At 49.2% G+C, this 21,818-nt stretch overlaps 1 protein-coding gene across 1 annotated transcript in view; it reads right to left on the minus strand.

Moving 5' to 3' along the window:
* The window catches only part of speg (striated muscle enriched protein kinase), a 106,428-nt gene that overhangs the window by 36,358 nt on the left and 48,252 nt on the right, over positions 1 to 21,818 (minus strand). The window contains exons 14-18 of the mRNA XM_033023519.1: positions 20,420 to 20,543; positions 17,203 to 17,375; positions 14,564 to 14,676; positions 6,636 to 6,804; positions 4,442 to 4,541 (exon numbers count right to left, since the gene is read on the minus strand). Coding sequence (XP_032879410.1) covers positions 4,442 to 4,541; positions 6,636 to 6,804; positions 14,564 to 14,676; positions 17,203 to 17,375; positions 20,420 to 20,543 — 679 coding nt within the window. The remainder of the gene's footprint in view (positions 1 to 4,441; positions 4,542 to 6,635; positions 6,805 to 14,563; positions 14,677 to 17,202; positions 17,376 to 20,419; positions 20,544 to 21,818) is intronic.

Genomic DNA, 21,818 nt, shown 5'->3' on the forward strand with positions numbered 1-21,818 from the left:
TTTCATATCTTCAGTATTAAAAATGGCCATTTTCATACTCGGAAATTAGCATCTTGTTCCCTATTGATTTTCGATTGACTTAACACAAAAGCTGTGATCGAGGACAGTGAAAAATGGCCATAACTTTCTTAAAAACTAAGAGAACTGAAATAAATTTTCAGTTATTATAGATTGAAGCATTCTGAAACAAATATGAAACAATCTGAGGTACACAAAAATGCTGGAGAAACTCAGCGGGTGCAGCAGCATCTATGGAGCGAAGGAAACAATCTTACTTGGATGACCTGAAATTAAGGCATATAATTCGTTAGTTACCCAATTGTAGCTAATTCCAAAATTCAATTACTAGATCTAAACGTCTATCCATTTCTTAAGGAAAGATTAACATTTTTAAATAGCCTAAGTGTCCAAAGAACATTCACACAAGAATTCACAATAAAACATGATTTTTAAATCTCATTGACATTAATTTATAGGCCAAATGGAAGGGATTTAGTGTTCAATTGCTGTAAATTAATGGCCATTTAAATCAGCTTTCGAGTGGGATTTGTGGAACGCGCTGGTTTGGAACGCTGCCATTGCGGTGGATTTGAAGCCCATGTCGGCATGAAAGATACTGCGGGATTTAATGGGCCCCCAAGTCAGCTACTCGCAACATAAATTTGTATAAAGGGATCTTAAGAAGCCCTTTTTAATGTAAAAATAAACAACCTACCTTGCCTTGTCCCCTACATGAGATCTGTCCCGTTGTCGGGGTTCGCGGCTTTAGAGGATGATTTTTAATCTACTCTAACAATTAAATAACCCAATTCAGTTTAAAAATACCTGCAGCGAACGAACCTCGCAGCGATTTTTCATCAGCAACTAAGTAGGCTGAACAACATCGATTTCAACAGCCTAGAGAAAATCGCGTTTTAAACCCGCCCCCCTCTCAAAGCCGCCAAAGTCGCGCACACGGGCAGCGGCAGAACTGCAGCGCCGCTGAAGGTAAGTTTTGCAACATACCTACATGAGGGGGAACTTCTTTACTCAGAGAGTGGTAGCTGTGTGGAATGAGCTTCCAGTGGAAGTGGTGGAGGCAGGCAGGTTCGATTTTATCATTTAAAAATAAATTGGATAGTTATATGGACGGGAAAGGAATGGAGGGTTATGGTCTGAGTGCAGGTAGATGGGACTAGGGGAGAATACGTGTTCGGCACGGACTAGAAGGGCCGAGATGGCCTGTTTCCGTGCTGTAATTGTTATATGGTTATATAATAGTGGTGCAGGGTAGGCCATTCGGCCCTTCGAGCCAGCACCGCCATTCAATGTGATCATGGCTGATCATGCCCAATCAGTACCCCGTTCCTGCCTTCTCCCCATATCCCCTTGACTATCATCTCACAGGATCAGACTGCAGGAAGGAACTGCAGATGCTGGTTTATACTGATAATGGACACAGAGTGCTGGAGTAACTCAGCGGGTCAGGCAGCATCTGTGGAGAACATGGATAGGTGACGTTTCACAGAGTGCTGGAGTAACTCAGCGGGTCAGGCAGCATCTGTGGAGAACATGGATAGGTGACGTTTCACAGAGTGCTGGAGTAACTCAGCGGGTCAGGCATCATCTGTTGAGAATACTGATAGGTGACGTTTCACAGAGTGCTGGAGTAACTCAGCGGGTCAGGCAGCATCTGTGGAGAACATGGATAGGTGATGTTTCACAGAGTGCTGGAGTAACTAGGCGGGTCAGGCAGCATCTGTGGAGTCTGAACAAGGGTCCCAACCCAAAACATCATCCATCCTTTTTCTCCAGAGATGCTGCCTGACCCGCTGAGTTACTCCAGCACTCTGTGTTATTCTTTGGTACAAACCGGCATCTGTAGTTCTTTGTTTCAGCGTTTTCCCCAATTCCCTGCGTTTAGCCCTCATCCCTCTTAACCTTCCCGATCCTTGTGATGGAGTTATTGGAGACATGCTGAATTCCCTTAGCCCTTCTGAGGACGTGGAGGTGCTCAAGGTGTTTTCTTGGCATAGAGCATCAGTGTTCCCGGGATACTGAGGGTCCTCCTGCAGTTGTACAGAGCCATAGTGAGACCACAGCTGGAGTATTGTGTGCAGTTTTGGTCCCCTAATTTGAGGAAGGACATTCTTGCTATTGAGGGAGTGCAGCGTAGGTTCACCAGGTTAATTCCCGGGATGGCGGGACTGTCATATGCTGAGAGAATGGAGCAGTTGGGCTTGTACACTCTGGAGTTTAGAAGGATGGAGGGGATCTTATAGAAACATATAAGATTGTTAAGGGCTTGGACACGCTAGAGGCAGGAAACATGTTCCTGATGTTGGGGGAGTCCAGAACCAGGGGCCACACAGTTTAAGAATAAGGGGTAAGCCATTTAGAACGGAGATGAGGAAACACTTTTTCACACAGAGAGTTGTGAGTCTGTGGAATTCTCTGCCTCAGAGGGCGGTGGAGGCCGGTTCTCTGGATGCTTTCAAGAGAGAGTTGGATAGAGCTCTTAAAGATAGCAGAGTCAGGGGATATGGGGAGAAGGCAGGAACAGGGTACTGATTGTGGATGATCAGCCATGATCACATTGAATGGTGGTGCTGGCTCAAAAGGTCGAATGGCCTACTCCTGCACCTATTTTGTCTATTGGTTGGATTAGGATCTCATCTATTGGATTATGTAGCATCTCTGGAGAACATGGACACCAGTAACGTCTCCTGGACCACCCATAGTGAAGCAACGACCAAGAATCTTCTCAGAAGGCTTTAGGAAGTTCAGCATGTCCCCAACAACTCTCCCCAACTCTCCTCAACCCCAACTGCGCCGTGGAGAGCATGTTATCGGGAAGCATCACGGCACGGTTTGGGAACAGCTCCGTCCAAGACCCGCGATAAATCGCTGAGAATTGTGGACGCAGCCCAGACCGAGAGAGAGAGAGAGAGAGAGAGAGAGAGAGAGAGAGAGAGAGAGAGAGAGACACACACACACACACACACACACACACACACACACACACACACAGACACACACAGACACACACACACACACACACACACACACACACACACACAAACACACACACACACACACACACACACACTTTCTTCCCGGCTGTTATCAGGCAACTGAACCGTCCTCTCACCAACCAGAGAGCGGTCCTGACCTCCCATCTACATCATTGGTGACCCTCGGACTATCCTTGATCGGACTTTACCTTGCACTAAACGTTATTCCCTTTATCCTGTATCTGTACACTGTGGACGGCTTGTAAACTTCTGTACCTCTTGCCCGATGGGAGAGGAGAGAAGAATTGTAGGCAATATTCCAAATGCTTCCTGACCCTAGTCCTACATGATGTCCTGACTCCTATACACTTTGGCCTTCATCAGCCAGAGTATTGAGCATAGAAGTTGGGAGGTCATGTTGCAGTTGTATAAGACATTGGTGAGATCGCATTTAGAATATTGTGTTCAGTTCTGGTCACCGTGTTATAGGAAAGATATCGTCAAGCTTGAAAGTGTGCAGAAAAGATTTACGAGGATGTTGCCAGGACTAGAGGGTGTGAGCTACAGGGAGAGGTTGAGTAGGCTGGGTCTCTATTCCATGGAGCGCAGGAGGATGAGGGGAGATCTTATAGAGGTGTATAAAATCATGAGAGGAATAGATCGGGTAGACGCACAGAGTCTCTTGCCCAGAGTAGGGGAATCGAGGACCAGAGGACACAGGTTCAAGGTGAAGGGGAAAAGATTGAATAGGGATCTGAGGGGTAACTTTTCCACACAGAGGGTGGTGGGTGTATGGAACGAGCTGCCAGAGGAGGTAGTTGAGGCTGGGACTATCCCAATGTTTAAGAAACAGTTGGACAGGTACATGGATAGGACAGGTTTGGAGGGATATGGACCAAACTCAGGCAGGTGGGACTAGTGTTGATGGGGCATGTTGGCCAGTGTGGGCAAGTTGGGCCGAAGGGCCTGTTTGCACACTGTATCACTCTATGGCTCTAGTTACTGTCCATGGACCCGCCTCCAATCTGTGCTCTGATTGGCCCAGTCCCCTGGGTTGGAAACTCACAGTCACAGAGTGATACAGTATGAAAACAGGCCCTTCGGCCCAACTTGCCCACACCGGCCAACATGCCCCATCTACACTAGTCCCACCTGCCCGCATTTGGCCCATATCCCTCCAAACCCGTCCTATCCATGTACCTGTCTAACTGTTTCTTAAACGTTGGGACAGTCCCAGCCTCAACTACCTCCTCTGGCAGCTCGTTCCATACACCCACCACCCTCTGTGTGGAAAGGTTACCCCTCATATTCCGATGAAATCTTTCCCCCCCCCCTCACCTTGAACCTATGTCCTCTGGTCCTCGATTGCCCGCTGACTCTGGGCAAGAGACTCTGTGCGTCCACCCGATCTATTCCTCTCATGAATTTGAACACATTTTGGCACCCACCGGCCGATCTCATGGTGAATGTCGTAGTAATCAGTCAGCAGCCTCATCTTCCGTAAGATTGTATCCTCATCATCCATCGGGTCTTCACTCTCCGCCTTTCCTGCAAAACAAGAAGCCATCATAGAAACATAGAAACATAGACAATAGGTGCAGGAGTAGAGGCCATTCGGCCCTTCGAGCCTGCACCGCCATTCAATATGATCATGGCTGATCATCCAACTCAGTATCCTGTACCTGCCTTCTCTCCATACCCCCTGATCCTTTTAGCCACAAGGGCCACATCAAACTCCCTCTTAAATATAGTCAATGAACTGTGGCCTCAACTACCTTCTGTGACAGAGAATTCCACAGATTCACCACTCTCTGCGTGAAATTTTTTTTCTCATCTCGGTTCTAAAGGATTTCCCCCCTATCCTTAAGCTGTGACCCCTTGTCCTGGACATATCATCCATGAAGACTCAAGCAACTGCAGGTGCTGCTTCAGCATAAAAAAAAACACAGAGTGCTGGAGTAACTCAGCGGGTCAGGCAGCATCTGTGGAGAACATGGATAGGTGACGTTTCACAGAGTGCTGGAGTAACTCAGCGGGTGCAGCAGCATCTATGGAGCTAAGGAAATAGGCAACGTTTCGGGCCGAAACCCTTCTGGGTTTCGGCCCGAAACGTTGCCTATTTCCAGAAGGTTCGGCCCGAAACGTTGCCTATTTCCTTAGCTCCATAGATGCTGCTGCACCATAAGTCAGCGGGTCAGGCAGCATCTGTGGAGAACATGGATAGGTGACGTTTCACAGAGTAACGCTGGAGTAACTCAGCGGGTCAGGCAGCATCTGTGGAGAACATGGATAGGTGGCATTTCACAGAGTGCTGGAGTAACTGAGCGGGTCAGGCAGCATCTGTGGAGAACATGGATAGGTGACGTTTCACAGAGTAACGCTGGAGTAACTCAGCGGGTCAGGCCCACCGTGTCTGCACCGACCAGCGATCATCCCGTACACCAGCACTATCCTAAACACACTAGAAAAAAATTGACCGAAGCCAATTGACCTACAAACCCGCACGTCTTTGGAGTGCGGGAGGAAACCGGAGGGCCCGGAGAAAACCCACGCAGGTCACAGGGAGAACGTGCAAACTCCGTACAGACAGCACCCCGAGTCAGGATTGAATCCGGGTCACCGGCGCTGTGAGGCAGCAGCTCTACCCGCTGCGCCACCTTAACCGCATGAGGTGCGGGAGGAGGTGGTGTAGGGAGGTCTGAAGAAGGGTCTCGACCCGAAACGTCACCCGTTCCTTCTCTCCAGACATTCTGCCTGACCCGCTGAGTTACTCCCAGCGTTTTGTGTCTATCTTCGCTGCGGGGGGGGGGGCGAGTTAGGAGGGAGGTGATCGAATTCTTTGCCACAGACGGCTGTGGAGGCCACAAGTCAGTAGATATTTTTAAGGCAGAGATAGATAGATTCTTGATCAGTACGGGTGTCAGGGGTTATGGGGAGAAGGCAGGAGAATGGGGTTAGGAGGGAGAGATAGATCAGCCATGATTGAATGGCGGTGTTTTAGTTTAGAGACACCACACGGACACAGGCCCTTCGGCCCATCGAGTCCGCACCGACCAGCGATCCCTGCACACTAACACTATCCTACACACACACTAGGGGTGATTTACATTTACACCAAAGCCAATTAACCTACAAACCTGCACGTCTTTGGAGTGTGGGAGGAAACCGGAGCGCCCGGAGAAAACCCACGCAGGTCACGGGGAGAAGATTGAAGTCAGGTTAAGTCAGAGGATATATTTAAGGCAGAGATAGATAGATTCTTCATTAGTACGGGTGTCAGGGGTTATGGGGAGAAGGCAGGAGAATGGGGTTAGGAGGGAGAGATAGATCAGCCACGATTGAATGGCGGAGTAGACTTGATGGGCCGAATGGCCTAATTCTGCTCCTATCACATGACAAGAGACAATAGGTGCAGGAGTAGGCCATTCGGCCCTTCGAGCCAGCACCGCCATTCAATGTGATCACGGCTGATCATCCACAATCAGTACCCAGTTCCTGCCTTCTCCCCATATCCCCTGACTCCGCTATCTTTAAGAGCCCTCTCTCTTGAAAGATTTTTTTTAATTAATTTTTTTTTTCTTTTTTTTCCAATTATTTTTCTCTCTACAGACAGGAGTCAACAGGGATGACCTGGTGACCTACCCTTGACCACGGTGAGTTCGGCCTTGCAGGACACGTCTCCGGCCAGGTTGCGGGCTGTACACGTGTAGACGCCGCTGTCCGCAGGGGCCGTGTTGAGAATGACCAGTGAACACTCGCTGTCTTCATACACAAAGGATAGGTGGCTGCTCTCCATCAACTCCTTGTCATCCTGGAGTGAGGGAGAGGGGGAGAGGGAGAGAAGGAGAGAGAGAGAGAGAGCCATGCCATAACCTGAGAGACGGTGAATGACCAACATGCACATATGTACGCACACACTCATCGACATTAACTGACACTAAGAAATTATCTCTCAATTGTTAGAGACATAAAGCTTGAAGACAGGTGGTGAGGGCAGTTGGGGGAAGGGAGGTGTTTGGTACTGAGACTAGCTACCCCTATTCAGTTAAACCCTATCCAGTTAAACCCTGACCGGCCCCAGATCAATACTGACCCCCAATCACCAGTTAGAGTGAACCAAATTATCAAACAATGTAAAGAAACGTACTTGGAACATTGGGATAAAGAAACCAAAAGCCAAAGAAGATTAGAATGTTACCGTTCCCTAAAAAGAGATTATAAATTGGCAGATTATCTCTCAACTGTTAGAGACATAAAGCAGAGACAGACCCTCACCAAATACAGGTTAAGTGACCACTATTTGGCAGTTGAAAAAGGAAGACAGAAGAGATTCTGGCAACCAAGAGAAAACAGAATATGCGGCCACTGTTCGACAGATGAGGTTGAAACAGAGGTGCACTTCCTCCTAAAATGCAACAAATTTGACAAATAAGGAAAGCATACTTTGACAAACTCAGTGAGGCAACCGCCTGACTTTAAAGAACTAGATGATACATCAAAACTAAGAATAATCATTGGCGAAGGAAATACGGCCCATCTTGGTGCACAATACGTAACAGCATGCCATAACCTGAGAGACGGTGAATGACCAACATGTACATATGTACGCACACACTCATTGACATTAACTGACACTAAGAAATTATCTCTCAATTGTTTTAGTGACTTTGAGAAATCATTTGACTCTATTTGGCATGAAGGGCTCTATTACAAACTCCTCGGCTGTGGTATAGGAGGAAAGGTATATGACCTTATCAAATCAATGTATCTGAATAATAAATGTGGCGTTAAAATTGGGGACAAACGCACTGATCTCTTCGCCCAGAGAAGAGGCGTGCGGCAAAGCAGCAATCTGAGCCCGACACTATTTAATGTATATATCAACGATTTGGTTGTACAGCTGGACCAGAGCACAATTTTACTCTCAATGGTACTGTTATCGAACACACTATGAGCTATACTTACAGCTATACAGGTTCACCTGTATCTCCTCCAACCTCATCTACTGCATCCGCTGCTCTAGATGTCAGCTGATTTACATCGGGGAGACTAAGCGGAGGTTGGGCGATCGTTTCGCCGAACACCTCCGCTCAGTCCGCAATAACCTACCTGAACTCCCGGTGGCTCAGCACTTCAACTCCCCCTCCCATTCCCAATCCGACCTCTCTGTCCTGGGTCTCCTCCATTGCCAGAGTGAGCAACACTGGAAATTGGAGGAACAGCACCTCATATTCCGCCTGGGTTGCTTGCGTCCGGATGGCATGAACGTTGAATTCTCCCAGTTTGGCTAGCCCTTGCTGTCTCCTCCCCTTCCTTAACCCGCGAGCTGTCTCCTCCCATCCCCCCGCCCTCGGGCTCCTCCTCCTCCCTTTTTCCTTCCTTCTCCCCCCCACCCCCCATCAGTCTGAAGAAGGGTTTCGGCCCGAAACGTTGCCTATTTCCTTCGCTCCATAGATGCTGCTGCACCCACTGAGTTTCTCCAGCATTTTTGTGTACATATGAGCAATACGTACCTTGGTCTAACTGTTTCAGCATCAGGGAACTTCAATATGGCAGTGAATGCACTAAAAGAGAAAGCTCGAAGAGCTCTGTACGCAATAAAAAGAAGATTCTACAACATCCAAATCCCAATTAAAATCTAGCTTAAAATATTTGACAGTGTAATCCAGCCTATAGGGCTTTATGGTAGTGAAGTATGGGGTCCGCTCAGTCACCATAGTTTTAGTAAATGGGAAAAACATACAACGGAGGCCCTGCATGCGGAATTTTGTCGGAACATCCTCCGTATCCAAAGGAAAACACCAACAAACGCATGTAGGGCGGAACTAGGCAGATACCCACTGATAATAAATATCCAGAAAAGAGCATTACATTTTTGGAATCACCTTAAATCTAGCCCCCCAGATACACTCCAGTTTAAAGCCCTTCAAACACAAGAGGGGAACCCAGAAAAGAGTTCCCTGTGTCCAATTATAGGAAGGATGTCAACAAAATAGAGAGAGTACAGAGGAGATATACTAGAATGTTGCCTGGGTTTCAGCAACTAAGTTACAGAGAAAGGTTGAACAAGTTAGGGCTTTATTCTTTGGAGCGCAGAAAGTTAAGGGGGGACATGATAGAGGTCTTTAAAATGATGAGAGGGATAGACAGAGTTGACGTGGACTAGCTTTTTCCACTGAGAGTAGGGAAGATTCAAACAAGAGGACATGACTTCAGAATTAAGGGACAGAAGTTTAGGGGTAACATGAGGGGGAACTTCTTTACTCAGAGAGTGGTAGCGGTGTGGAATGAGCTTCCAGTGGAAGTGGTGGAGGCAGGTTCGTTGGTATCATTTAAAAATAAATTGGATAGGCATATGGATGAGAAGGGAATGGAGGGTTATGGTATGAGTGCAGGCAGGTGGGACTAAGGGAAAATAATTGTTCGGCACGGACTTGTAGGGCCGAGATGGCCTGTTTCCGTGCTGTAATTGTTATATGGTTATATGTTATATATATGTCAGTTGGCATGAATAATAATAATAATGCATTTTATTTGCTGCCGCCTTTCTGGACACCCAAGGACACCTTACAGGACATAAAATCACAATACATTTATCAATATTAAAATCAAGTTGATTAAAAAACAAAAAATAAAAAAATACACAAACATTTTAAGTCATTAAAATCAGGGCGAACATGGTGGAAGTTATGTCGGGTATGCTAATCTAAACAGGTGTGTTTTGAGTTGTGATTTGAATTGGTCGATAGTGTCCAGGTGACGGATGGGAGGTGGGAGAGTGTTCCAGAGACGTGGGGGCAGAGCAGCTGAAGGCTCTGGCACCCATGGTGCTGAGTCTAAATGTGGGGACAGTTAAAATTGCCGCTGATGAGGAACAAAGTGGCCGGGAAGGAGTGCATGGTAGCAGCAGGTCAGAGAGGTATTGGGGAGCAAGGTGGTGTAGGGCTTTGAAGGTCAGCAGTAGAATCTTGTAGTTAATCCGGTGGTGCACACACAGGGAGCCAGTGGAGCTGAGTGAGGATGGGTGTGATGTGGTCCGATGATCTGGTGCGGGTGATGATCCGGGCTGCAGAGTTCTGAATGCATTGGAGGCGATGAAGAAGTTTATTGGAGGTGCAAGTGAGGAGAGCGTTGCAGTAATCGATGATGCGGGATGTGACCAGAGCGTGGATGAGGACTTTTGTATTGTCTTTGGAGAGGGAGGGGCGGAGTCTGGAGATGTTGCGGAGTTGAAAGTATGCAGAGCGTGTGATATTGCTGATGTGGGGGCCAAAGGAAAGTGTACTGTCCAGAATGACGCCGAGACTTCACTGGCTTCCCATCTCCCACCGGATCACCTACAAAATCCTGGTCCTCACCTACAAAGCCCTCCACCATCTGCCCCCCCCCCCATATCTCACTGACCTCCTCTCCCCCTACCAACCCTCACGGTCCCTCAGATCCACATCAGCCGGTCTCCTCTCCATCCACAAGTCCAACCTCCGCAGTTTTGGGGACAGAGCCTTCTCCAGGGCAGCTCCCAGGCTCTGGAACTCCCTTCCCCAACTGATCCGCAATTCCGTGTCCCTCACCATCTTCCAGTCCCGCCTCAAGACCCATCTCTTCACCTCTGCCTATCCTTAGCCCCACGTCCCCCTCCCTTTTCATCTTAGCATTAATTTGCCTCATATTGTGTTTTGAATTTGAATTCTGTCTTTACTTTGTGTACTAGTCATGTCTCTACTATTTATTTCATTCCCCTTACATGTTTTTCCTCTACCTGCTAAATTTTTGTAAGGTGTCCTTGAGACTCTTGAAAGGCGCCCATATGGGGCCTTTCAACTGAAATGGTGAACGGGTGGGTTTTGGAGAGTGTGGACTTTGAGCCAATTAGCATGATTTCTGTTTTATTTCCATTGAGTTTTAGAAGGTTGAGTGACATCCAGTTGCTGATAGCTTGAAGACAGGTGGTGAGGGCAGTTGGGGGAAGGGAGGTGTTTGGTACTGAGACTAACTACCCCTATTCAGTTAAACCCTATCCAGTTAAACCCTGACCGGCCCCAGATCAATACTGACCCCCAATCACCAGTTAGATTGAACCAAATTATCAAACAATGTAAAGAAACGTACTTGGAACATTGGGATAAAGAAACCAAAAGCCAAAGCAGATTAGAATGTTACCGTGCCCTAAAAAGAGATTATAAATTGGCAGACTATCTCTCAACTGTTAGAGACATAAAGCAGAGACAGACCCTCACCAAATACAGGTTAAGTGACCACTATTTGGCAGTTGAAAAAGGAAGGCAGAAGAGATTCTGGCAACCAAGAGAAAACAGAATATGCGGCCACTGTTCGACAGATGAGGTTGAAACAGAGGTGCACTTCCTCCTAAAATGCAACAAATTTGACAAATAAGGAAAGCATACTTTGACAAACTCAGTGTGGCAACCCCTGACTAAAGAACTAGATGATACATCAAAACTAAGAATAATCCTTGGTGAAGGAAATACGGCCCATCTTGGTGCACAATACGTAACAGCATGCCATAACCTGAGAGACGGTGAATGACCAACATGCACATATGTACGCACACACTAATCGACATTAACTAACACTAAGAAATTAATATAGAATTGCTAATCTTGCTATTGTGTTGTACTGCTTACAGCTGCAAGAACGTGTAGCATCAATAAAGGGCTATAGGCCTATTGTGAGTTTATGTACAGGGACATATCTATCCATGCACTGTAGACTTGTATTTATATTTATGCATTTTAAACATGTATGTCATGTTTTATACTTTGGCAATATAACAATGTTTTTATCATGCCAATAAAGTTTTTAAATTGAAATTGAATTGAATTGAGAGAGAGAGAGAGAGAGGGAGAGAGAGAGAGAGAGAGAGAGAGAGAGAGGGAGAGAGAGGGAGAGAGAGAGAGAGAGGGGGGGGGGGGGGAGAGAGAGAGAGGAGATCTCGATTGAGAGCTCTTATCTCTAGCTCGCTGCTCTCTCTCTCTCGCTCTCTCTCTCTGCGCTCTGCATCTTCTATCTATCATCTCTCTTTCTTCTTCTTCTCTAAGATAGAAAGCAGAGAGATAGAAACACAGACAGAGATCACATTGAATGGCGGTGCTGGCTCGAAGGGCCGAATGGCCTACACCTGCACCTTCTTGTTCTCACCCAACAAACAGCCAACAATGGCCTGTCTCCCTCATCATCGTTACATTTCAGCAAATCTTTCATTCATTTGTTCTACATCTCCCCACATCACCGTCTATATCTCTCGTTCCCCTCCCCCCCGACTCTCAGGAACGTCGCCCAATTCCTAATCTCCCCACAGATGCTGCCTGTCCCGGCTGAGTTACTCCAGCACTCTGTGCCTATCTTCGGTCTAAACCAGCACCTGCAGTTCCTTGCTGCACCATTGGTCAGTGTTTGGCTGGAGGTGCGTGTGGGTGAGGCTAAGAAGTGGCCAGTCATTGGCTCAAGCCGCAGTGTCATAAGGTCATAGGAGCAGAATCAGGCCATTCGGCCCATCAAACAGATTTAGTTCTAGGAGCGAAAAGAAACAAGGGATATGGGGGAGAAAGCAGGAACGGGGTACTGATTGTGGATGATCAGCCATGATCATATTGAACTGGTTCGAAGGGCCGAATGGCCTGCTCCTGCACCTATTTTTCTATGTTTCTAAATCTACTCCGCCATTTAATCATGGCTGATCTATCTCTCCCTCCGAACCCCATTCTCCTGCCTTCTCCCCATAACCCCCGACACCTTGGAGAGGTGGAATGCTGGACGCGGGGGGTAGTGTTGCCGACTTCCTCACTCCCAAATAAGTGTCTGGGTGAATGAGGGCGTTGCAATGGCGGGCAGCCCTGTCAGCAGTGCGTTAGTTTTTACAACTTTTTTTATTTTTTTAGTATGTTTTAAAGTATGTTTTTAATGTTTCTTTGTGTGTTTTGTGTGGGGGGTGGTGTGTGTGGGGGGTGGTGTGTGGGGGGTGGTGTGTGGGGGGTGGTGTGTGGGGGGGGTGAGGGGGAAACCGTTTTGGCCGCCTCCTCCATGGAGAGGCGACATTTTCCAGGTCGCCTCCCCCGTGGCCTAACAGCAAGGATCGGCGCGGCCTTTCCCGGAGACGCGCCCGGGGCTTCAGCGGCGGGCGCAGCGTGGACTCTCGGCGTGTAGCGGGTGAGCCCTCGCTGGGGCTCGCTGGAGGGGAGCGCTCCGTTTCGCTGGCCCGGGGCAGCCGGCAGCCTGAAGCCGCGCGCGGTCTGCACAGCTCCAGCTGGCGCGGCGTCTACAGCCCGGGATCCCTCGTGGGAGACCCGGGGGAAGAAGAAGCCATCGCTGCCGGCCCGCGGCCAACTTCTACCGCGGGCGCGGCGTGAACTTACCATCACCCCTGGATGGGAACTTCGACCGCCGGCCCTGCGGCCTACACCAACTTAAAGCCGCGGTCTCCGGTGGGGAAGAGCCGACTCTGGACTTACCTGGACTTGTACCTTGTCCTTTTACCATCTGGACGCCCGCAGCAACGGCTGCGGAGGGTTGGGGTCCCGACCACGGGGGAAAATGGAGGAGGACTGGCCAAATTGTGTGTCTTCCACCACAGTGATGGATGCTGTGGTGGATGTTTATGTTAAATGTTTATTGTGTTTTTGTGTGTGTTCTTGATCATTATATCGCTGCTGACATATTTATTTCACTTGCACTTATATGCAATGTGACAAATAAACCGTATTGTATTGTATTGTATTGTATTGATGAGTTGGCCCCGGGTGCTGGACTGCACACAAAGCCCAGCCGGTGGGCCAGCTGAGTAGTTTTGGCCCGGGGGGGGGGGGGGGTGCGCGCAAAGTCCGGGCGTCCCGTCCAACTCATGAACCGATGATCGGCCGTGAGAAGGAGGGGTGGTGGTGGTGGTGTCGGCGGTCAGCGAAGGTCTGAAGGTCGGACAGCTGGCCGGGCTGCCGACCGACCGACAGGGCCACGGGCGAGGCGCTGATGCTGCTGCTGCTGCACTCCATGGGCTGCACCACGTCGGGACGGGGCGAGGCGGGGCCCGGAGGACCCGACAGTCCCCTCGACCCGAGTAGTAGCGGTCAAACACCTGTAGCGAGTCCAGAACCAGGGGCCACACAGTCTTAGAATAAAGGGGAGGCCATTTAAAACTGAGGTGAGAAAAAACTTTTTCACCCAGAGAGTTGTGAATTTGTGGAATTCCCTGCCACAGAGGGCAGTGGAGGCCAAGTCACTGGATGAATTTAAGAGAGAGTTAGATAGAGCTCTAGGGGCTAGTGGAGTCAAGGGATATGGGGAGAAGGCAGGCACGGGTTATTGATTGGGGACGATCAGCCATGATCATATAGAATGGCGGTGCTGGCTCGAAGGGCCGAATGGCCTCCTCCTGCACCTATTTTCTATGTTTCTAATACAGGACAAGGGTGGTCCCGTACGGGAGAAACCAATTTATAGCCCAATATAAGGGATGTCCTGGCTAATACGGGACAGTTGGCCACCCTAGGAGTGAGTGACCTTCCACCTTTTCCCCCTGCCCTTCTCCACCTTTGACTGTTGACCCTGGGGCCTACCTTGTACCAGTGGATGACGGGCAGGGGCCTCCCCTCCACCACCACTCCCAGCCTGGCGTTGTCCTCTGGTCTGACCACCAGGTCTTCCATGATCGACTCGAAGCGAGGGGGCTCTGTAACACAAGGTCATGGGGTTAGACCTCAATAGACAATAGACAATAGGTGCAGGAGGAGGCCATTCAGCCCTTCGAGCCAGCACCGCTATTCAATGTGATCATGGCTGATCATCCCCAATCAGTACCCCGTTCCTGCCTTCTCCCCATATCCCCTGACTCCACTATCTTTAAGAGCCCTATCTAGCTCTCTCTTGAAAGCATCCAGAGAACCGGCCTCCACCGCCCTCTGAGGCAGAGAATTCCACAGACTCACCACTCTCTGTGTGAGAAAAAGTGTTTCCTCGTCTCCGTTCTAAATGGGTTACTCCTTATTCTTAAACTGTGTGTGGCCCCTGGTTCTGGACTCCCCCAACATCAGGAACATGTTTCCTGCCTCTAGCGTGTCCAAGCCCTTAACAATCTTATATGTTTCAATGAGAATTCCCTCTCATCCTTCTAAACTCCAGAGTGTACAAGCCCAGCTGCTCCATTCTCTCAGCATATGACAGTCCCGCCATCCTGGAAATTAACCTGGTCAAAGGTCAGACAGTCACCACATTCGGAAGCTCGGATGACCCCAGGCAATACTGAGACGAGGAAAAACTTTTCCACCCAGAGAGTTGTGAATCTGTGGAATTCACTGGATGTTTTCAAGAGAGAGAATTAGCTCTTGGAGCTAACGGAATCAAGGAATATCTGGAGAAAGCAGGAACGGGATACTGATTTTGGATGATCAAATTGAATGGCGGTGCTGGCTCGAAGGGCTGAATGGCCTCCTCCTGCACCTATTTTCTATGAAGATTACCGTCGATTACCTACGACTAACATGCCGACCTACTACCACTAAACCTACGAGTAAAAAAAGCATCGATTTTTTCCATGGCGACTTCATTTACTGGCGGGCATTTTTCAGCGTGTTGAAAAATACGGCGCGACCTAGCTGGGGCCTCGAGTACGCGGGGACCACTCTCGAGCACGAAGGAGAGTTACAAAGACCTGGTGTCGACCATGCTGCGAGTATGAGTCGTGGGCAAACTCGCCAGGATTCGCGGATTAGGTTGCCCAAGTGGGATAGCCCCTTCATCCCAGTTTCTCATCCACACCCTGCGCACACTAGGGGGCAATTTACAGAGGGGCCGATTAACCTACAAACCCGCACGTCTTTGGGATTTCTCCGGGGGCTCCAGTTTCCTCCCACACTCCAAAGACAGTCTGGAGAACGTCGCCCATTCCTTCTCTCCAGAGATGCTGCCTGTCCCGCTGAGTTACTCCAGCACTTTGTGTCCATCTTCGGTTTAACCCAGCATCTGCAGTTCTTTCCTACGCATGTTTGTAGGTAAGTTGGCCCAGATGTCCCCTCCCCCCCCTACAGCCCAACAGTGGTTCCCCTCCCCCTCCCCTCTGTCTCCCCTCTTCCACCCCTCTCTCTCTCCTACTCCCCTCTGTCTCCCCCCCTCCTTCACTCCCTCTCCCCTTCTCTCCCCCTTCTTCACCCCCTCTCTCCTTCCTGTCCCCCTCCTCCCTACCCCTCCCTCCCCCTATCCCCCCTCTCTCTACCCCCTCTCCTCCCATTCCTGTCCTGCTCCCTTTCTACTCCCCCCTTCCCCACCCTCACTCCCCCCTCTCTCCCCCTCCCACTCTCTCCCCCTTATCCCCCTCACCCACCTCTCACTCCCCCTCTTCTCCCCTCACCCCTCCTCTCCCCTCTCTCCCACTCTCCCGCCCCTCCCCCCCCTCCCCCTCCCCTCTCCCCCTCCCCCTATAACCATATAACAATTACAGCACGGAAACAGGCCATCTCGGCCCTACAAGTCCGTGCCGAACAAATATTTTCCCTTAGTCCCACCTGCCTGCACTCATACCATAACCCTCCATTCCCTTCTCATCCATATGCCTATCCAATTTATTTTTAAATGATACCAACGAACCTGCCTCCACCACTTCCACTGGAAGCTCATTCGGGACGACAGATGGCACAATGGGCTAAGTGTTCGGCTGGCAACCGGAAGGTAGCCGGTTCGAATCCCGCTTGGAGTGCATACTGTCGTTGTGTCCTTGGGCAAGACACTTCACCCACCTTTGCCTGTGTGTGAATGTGTGTGAATGTGTGTGAGTGATTGGTGGTGGTCGGAGGGGCCGTAGGCGCAGATTGGCAGCCACGCTTCCGTCAGTCTGCCCCAGGGCAGCTGTGGCTACAGAAGTAGTTTACCACCACCGAGTGTGACTGAGGAGTGAATGAATAATGCGATGTAAAGCGCCTTGAGTATTAGAAAGGCGCTATATAAATCCCATCCATTATTATTATTATTATTATTCCACACAGCTACCACTCTCTGAGTAAAGAAGTTCCCCCTCATGTTACCCCTAAACTTTTGTCCCTTAATTCTCAAATCATGTCCTCTGGTTTGAATCTTCCCTACTCTCAGTGGGAAAAGCTTATCCACATCAACTCTGTCTATCCCTCTCTCTCCCCCTCACCCACCTCTCACTCTCCCTCTCGCTCCCCTCCCCTCTCACCCCCCCCCCCCCCCAGTCCCCCCTCACCTGCGAGCTGTAGCAGGATGTGAGTAGAGTCGACCCCGTGTGCGTTGGAGGCAGTGACCAGCAACTCCCCCACATCCATCCGGCCCACCCGCCACAGGCAGAGCGAGTGCTGGTCATCGTCCGGCATGGTCAGCTCACACTGCCGCGGCCAGTGGCTCAGCAGCACCCCCTCCCTGGGTCAGCGGAGCGAGACGGGGGGGAGGAGAGGCAGGGGGGAGAGAGAGGAGAGAGGGGGGGAGAGAGGGGTGGGAGAGAGAGAGAGAGGAAGAGACAGTGAAACAGATACATAGACACAGGTAGACAAAAATGCTGGAGAAACTCAGCGGGTGAGGCAGCATCTATGGAGCGAAGGAATAGGTGACGTTTCGGGTCGAGACCCTTCCTCAGACTGAGGAAGGGTCTCGACCCGAAACGTCGCCTATTCCTTCGCTCCATAGATGCTGCCTCACCCGCTGAGTTTCTCCAGCATTTTTGTCTACCTTCGATTTTTACAGCATAGGAACATAGACAATAGGTGCAGGAGTAGGCCATTCGGCCCTTCGAGCCAGCACCGCCATTCAATATGATCATCCAACTCAGTATCCTGTACCTGCCTTCTCTCCATACCCCCTGATCCCTTTAGCCACAAGGGCCACATCTAACTCCCTCTTAAATATAGCCAATGAACTGTGGCCTCAACTACCTTCTGTGGCAGAGAATTCCAGAGATTCACCACTCTCTGTGTGAAAAATGTTTTCCTCATCCTGGTCCTAAAAGATTTCCCCCTTATCCTTAAACTGTGACCCCTTGTTCTGGACTTCCCCAACATCGGGAACAATCTTCCTGCATCTAGCCTGTCCAACCCCTTAAGAATTTTGTAAGTTTCTATAAGATCCCCCCTCAATCTTCTGAATTCTAGCGAGTACAAGCCGAGTCTATCCAGTCTTTCTTCATATGAATGTCCTGACATCCCAGTGCATCTGCAGTTCTTTCTTAAACAGAGAGAAAGACCCAATCAGTAACAGTTGATCGGTGAGTCTGCATCGACTAGACTATTGGATGCAGCATGGAGCAATGGGACTGTGTGATCAATAATGTTTCATGCAGAGTATAGAGGGTTGCGGTTGTACACTGACTGTAGAAGAGTTGCCCCCATTTTCCTATTTAATATGTTCCCCCTCTCACCTTATAACCATAACCATATAACCATATAACAATTACAGCACGGAAACAGGCCATCTCGACCCTTCTAGTCCGTGCCGAACACGTATTCTCCCCTAGTCCCATATACCTGCGCTCAGACCATAACCCTCCATTCCTTTCCCGTCCATATAACTATCCAATTTATTTTTAAATGATAAAAACAAACCTGCCTCCACCACCTTCACTGGAAGCTCATTCCACACAGCTACCACTCTCTGAGTAAAGAAGTTCCCCCTCATGTTACCCCTAAACTTCTGTCCCTTAATTCTCAAGTCATGTCCCCTTGTTTGAATCTTCCCTTCTCTCAGTGGGAAAAGCTTATCCACGTCAACTCTGTCTATCCCTCTCATCATTTTAAAGACCTCTATCGTCCCCCCTTAACCTTCTGCGCTCCAAAGAATAAAGCCCTAACTTGTTCAACCTTTCTTTGTAACTTAGTTGCTGAAACCCAGGCAACATTCTAGTAAATCTCCTCTGTACTCTCTCTATTTTGTTGACATCCTTCCTATAATTAGGCGACCAAAATTGTACCCCATACTCCAGAATTGGCCTCACCAATGCCTTGTACAATTTTAACATTACATCCCAACTTCTATACTCAATGCTCTGATTTATAAAGGCCAGCACACCAAAAGCTTTCTTTACTACCCTATCTACATGAGATTCCACTTTCAGGGAACTGTGCACAGTTATTCCCAGATCCCTCTGTTCACCTGCATTCTTCAATTCCCTACCATTTACCATGTACGTCCTATTTTGATTTGTCCTGCCAAGATGTAGCACCTCACACTTATCAGCATTAAACTCCATCTGCCATCTTTCAGCCCACTCTTCCAACTGGCATAAATCTCTCTGTAGACTTTGAAAATCTACTTCATTATCCACAACCCCACCTATCTTAGTATCATCTGCATACTTACTAATCCAATTTACCACACCATCATCCAGATCATTGATATACATGACAAACAACAGTGGACCCAACACAGATCCCTGTGGCACCCCACTCGTCACTGGCCTCCAACCTGACAAACAACCATCCACCATTACTCTCTGGCATCTCCCATTCAGCCACTGTTGAATCCATCTTGCTACTCCACCATTAATACCCAACAATTGAACCTTCTTAACCAACCTTCCATGAGGAACCTTAAACCCATATCTTCTTGTTCTTGATTCCCTTTACTCTGGGCAAGAGACTTCTTTCGCACTGGGCGGTCACGGTGGCACAGCGGGTAGAGTTGCCGCCTCACAGCGCCGGAGACACGGGTTCGACCCCGGCTACGGGCGCTGTCTGTACGCAGTTTGCACGTTCTCCCCCCGTGACCTGCGTGGGTTTTTCTCCGAGATCTTCGATTTCCTCCCACACTCCAAAGACGTGCGGGTTTGTTGGTTAACTGGCTTGGGTTTCTATGCTTGGTATAAGTGTACATTGTCCCGAGTGTGTGTAGGATTGTGTTAGTCGCCTCTCCGTGCGGACTCGATGGGCTGAAGGGCCTGTTTCCACGCTGTATCTCTAAAGCCTAAATGTTATGATAGTCCCAGCCTCAACTACCTCCTCCGGCAGCTTGTTCCATACACCCTCTGTGTGAAAAAGTTACCCCTTGGGCTCCTGTCAAATATGGGTAAAAATATGTGCAATTTTTATAGTACATGAGATCGCCCTCTGAGGCAGAGAATTCCACAGACTCACAACTCTCTGTGTGAAAAAGTGTTTCCTCGTCTCCGTTCTAAATGGCTTTACCCCTTATTCTTAAACTGTGGCCCCTGGTTCTGGACTCCCCCCAACATCGGGAACATGTTTCCTGCCTCTAGCGTGTCCAAACCTTTAACAATCTTATATGTTTCAATGAGATCTCCTCTCATCCTTCTAAACTCCAGAGTGTACAAGCCCAGCCGCTCCATTCTCTCAGCCCCGCCATCCCGGGAATTAACCTGGTGAACCTACGCTGCACTCTCTCAATAGCAAGAATGTCCTTCCTCAAATTAGGGGACCAGAACTACACACAAATGTTGTTTGGAAGGTGTTGCTCACCTGCTCCAGGTGACGTCAGCTTGCACGTAGTTGAGTGTACAGGTAATACAGACACTTTGGTTCTCCACGGCGTATACTACGTCGGGCTTGTCGATGATACAGGGCACTTCCTCCAGGTATGGACCTGCGGGGCAAGGAACGCAGACACACCATGTGTAGGAAGGAACTGCAGACGCTGGCTTAAACCAAAGATAAGACACAAAATGCTGGAGTAACTCAGCGGGACAGGCAGCATCTCTGGAGAGAAGGAAGGGGTGACGTTTCGGGTCGAGACCCTTCTTCAGACTGTGGTGAATTCTCAACCATCTCAACTGAACCGTCCTCTCACCAACTAGAGAGCGGTCCTGACCTCCCATCCACCTCATTGGAGACCCTCGGACTATCTTTATTGGACTTTATTTTAGTTTAGTTTTGTTTAGAGATACAGCGCGGAAACAGGTCCTTCGGTCCACCGAGTCCGCGCAGGCCAGCGATCCCCGCACGCTCTGTGGAAACCCCTGTCCCACGGTACGAGTTCATTCCAAGAGCTCTCCCGAGTTTGCCCTGATTCGAACTCGGAGATTTACGGGTGATGGCCGCTCGTCGGTACTCTGGGCTCTCGTGGACATGTTGAAAAATCTTCACCAGTCTTCCCATGCTTACCTGCCGTTAGCGAGTCTTCCCGAGTACCTGCCGTTAGCGTCACGAGCCGCTAAGGGACGTCCCCGAGCTCCGACGTACCCGCTACGTACATTCTCCGTGCTTACCACGAGTTTGATATTTTTTTTTAAACTCGGGAGAGCTCTTGGAATGAACTTGCACCGTGGGACAGGGGTTTAACACTACCCTACACACACCAGGGACGATTTACAATTATACCAAAGCCTATTAACCTACAAACCCGCAAGTCTTTGGAGTGTGTGGGAGGAAACCGGAGCACCCGGAGAAAACCCACGCAGGTCACAGGGAAAACATAGAAACTCTTGCATGAAACTAATCTTGCTCTGAACGTCATTCCTTATATCCCGTACCTGGGGTTTGCACCTTAGCTCTGCGGCCCGCGTGGGTTTTCTCCGGGCGCTCCGGTTTCCTCCCACACTCCAAAGATGTGCGGGTTTGTAGATTAATAGGCTTCTGTAAATCGCCCCCTAGTGTGAAGGGAGTGGATGGGAAACTGGGTGATCGATGGTCGGTGTGGACTCGGTGAGCTGACGGGGCTGTTACTCTGCTGTAACTCGGAACTAAACTAAACTAACCTAAACTAAACCGAACTAGGCAAAACATCACTAAACGAAACTACACTTGGCTAAATTAATCTTAACTGAAAGAAAATTAGTATGAATCAGTCTGAAGAAGGGTCTCGACCTAAAACGTCACCTATCCATGTTCTCCACAGATGCTGCCTGACCAGCTGAGTTAC

This window comes from Amblyraja radiata, chromosome 7 (genome assembly GCF_010909765.2).
Source record: "Amblyraja radiata isolate CabotCenter1 chromosome 7, sAmbRad1.1.pri, whole genome shotgun sequence".
NCBI lineage: Eukaryota > Metazoa > Chordata > Chondrichthyes > Rajiformes > Rajidae > Amblyraja > Amblyraja radiata.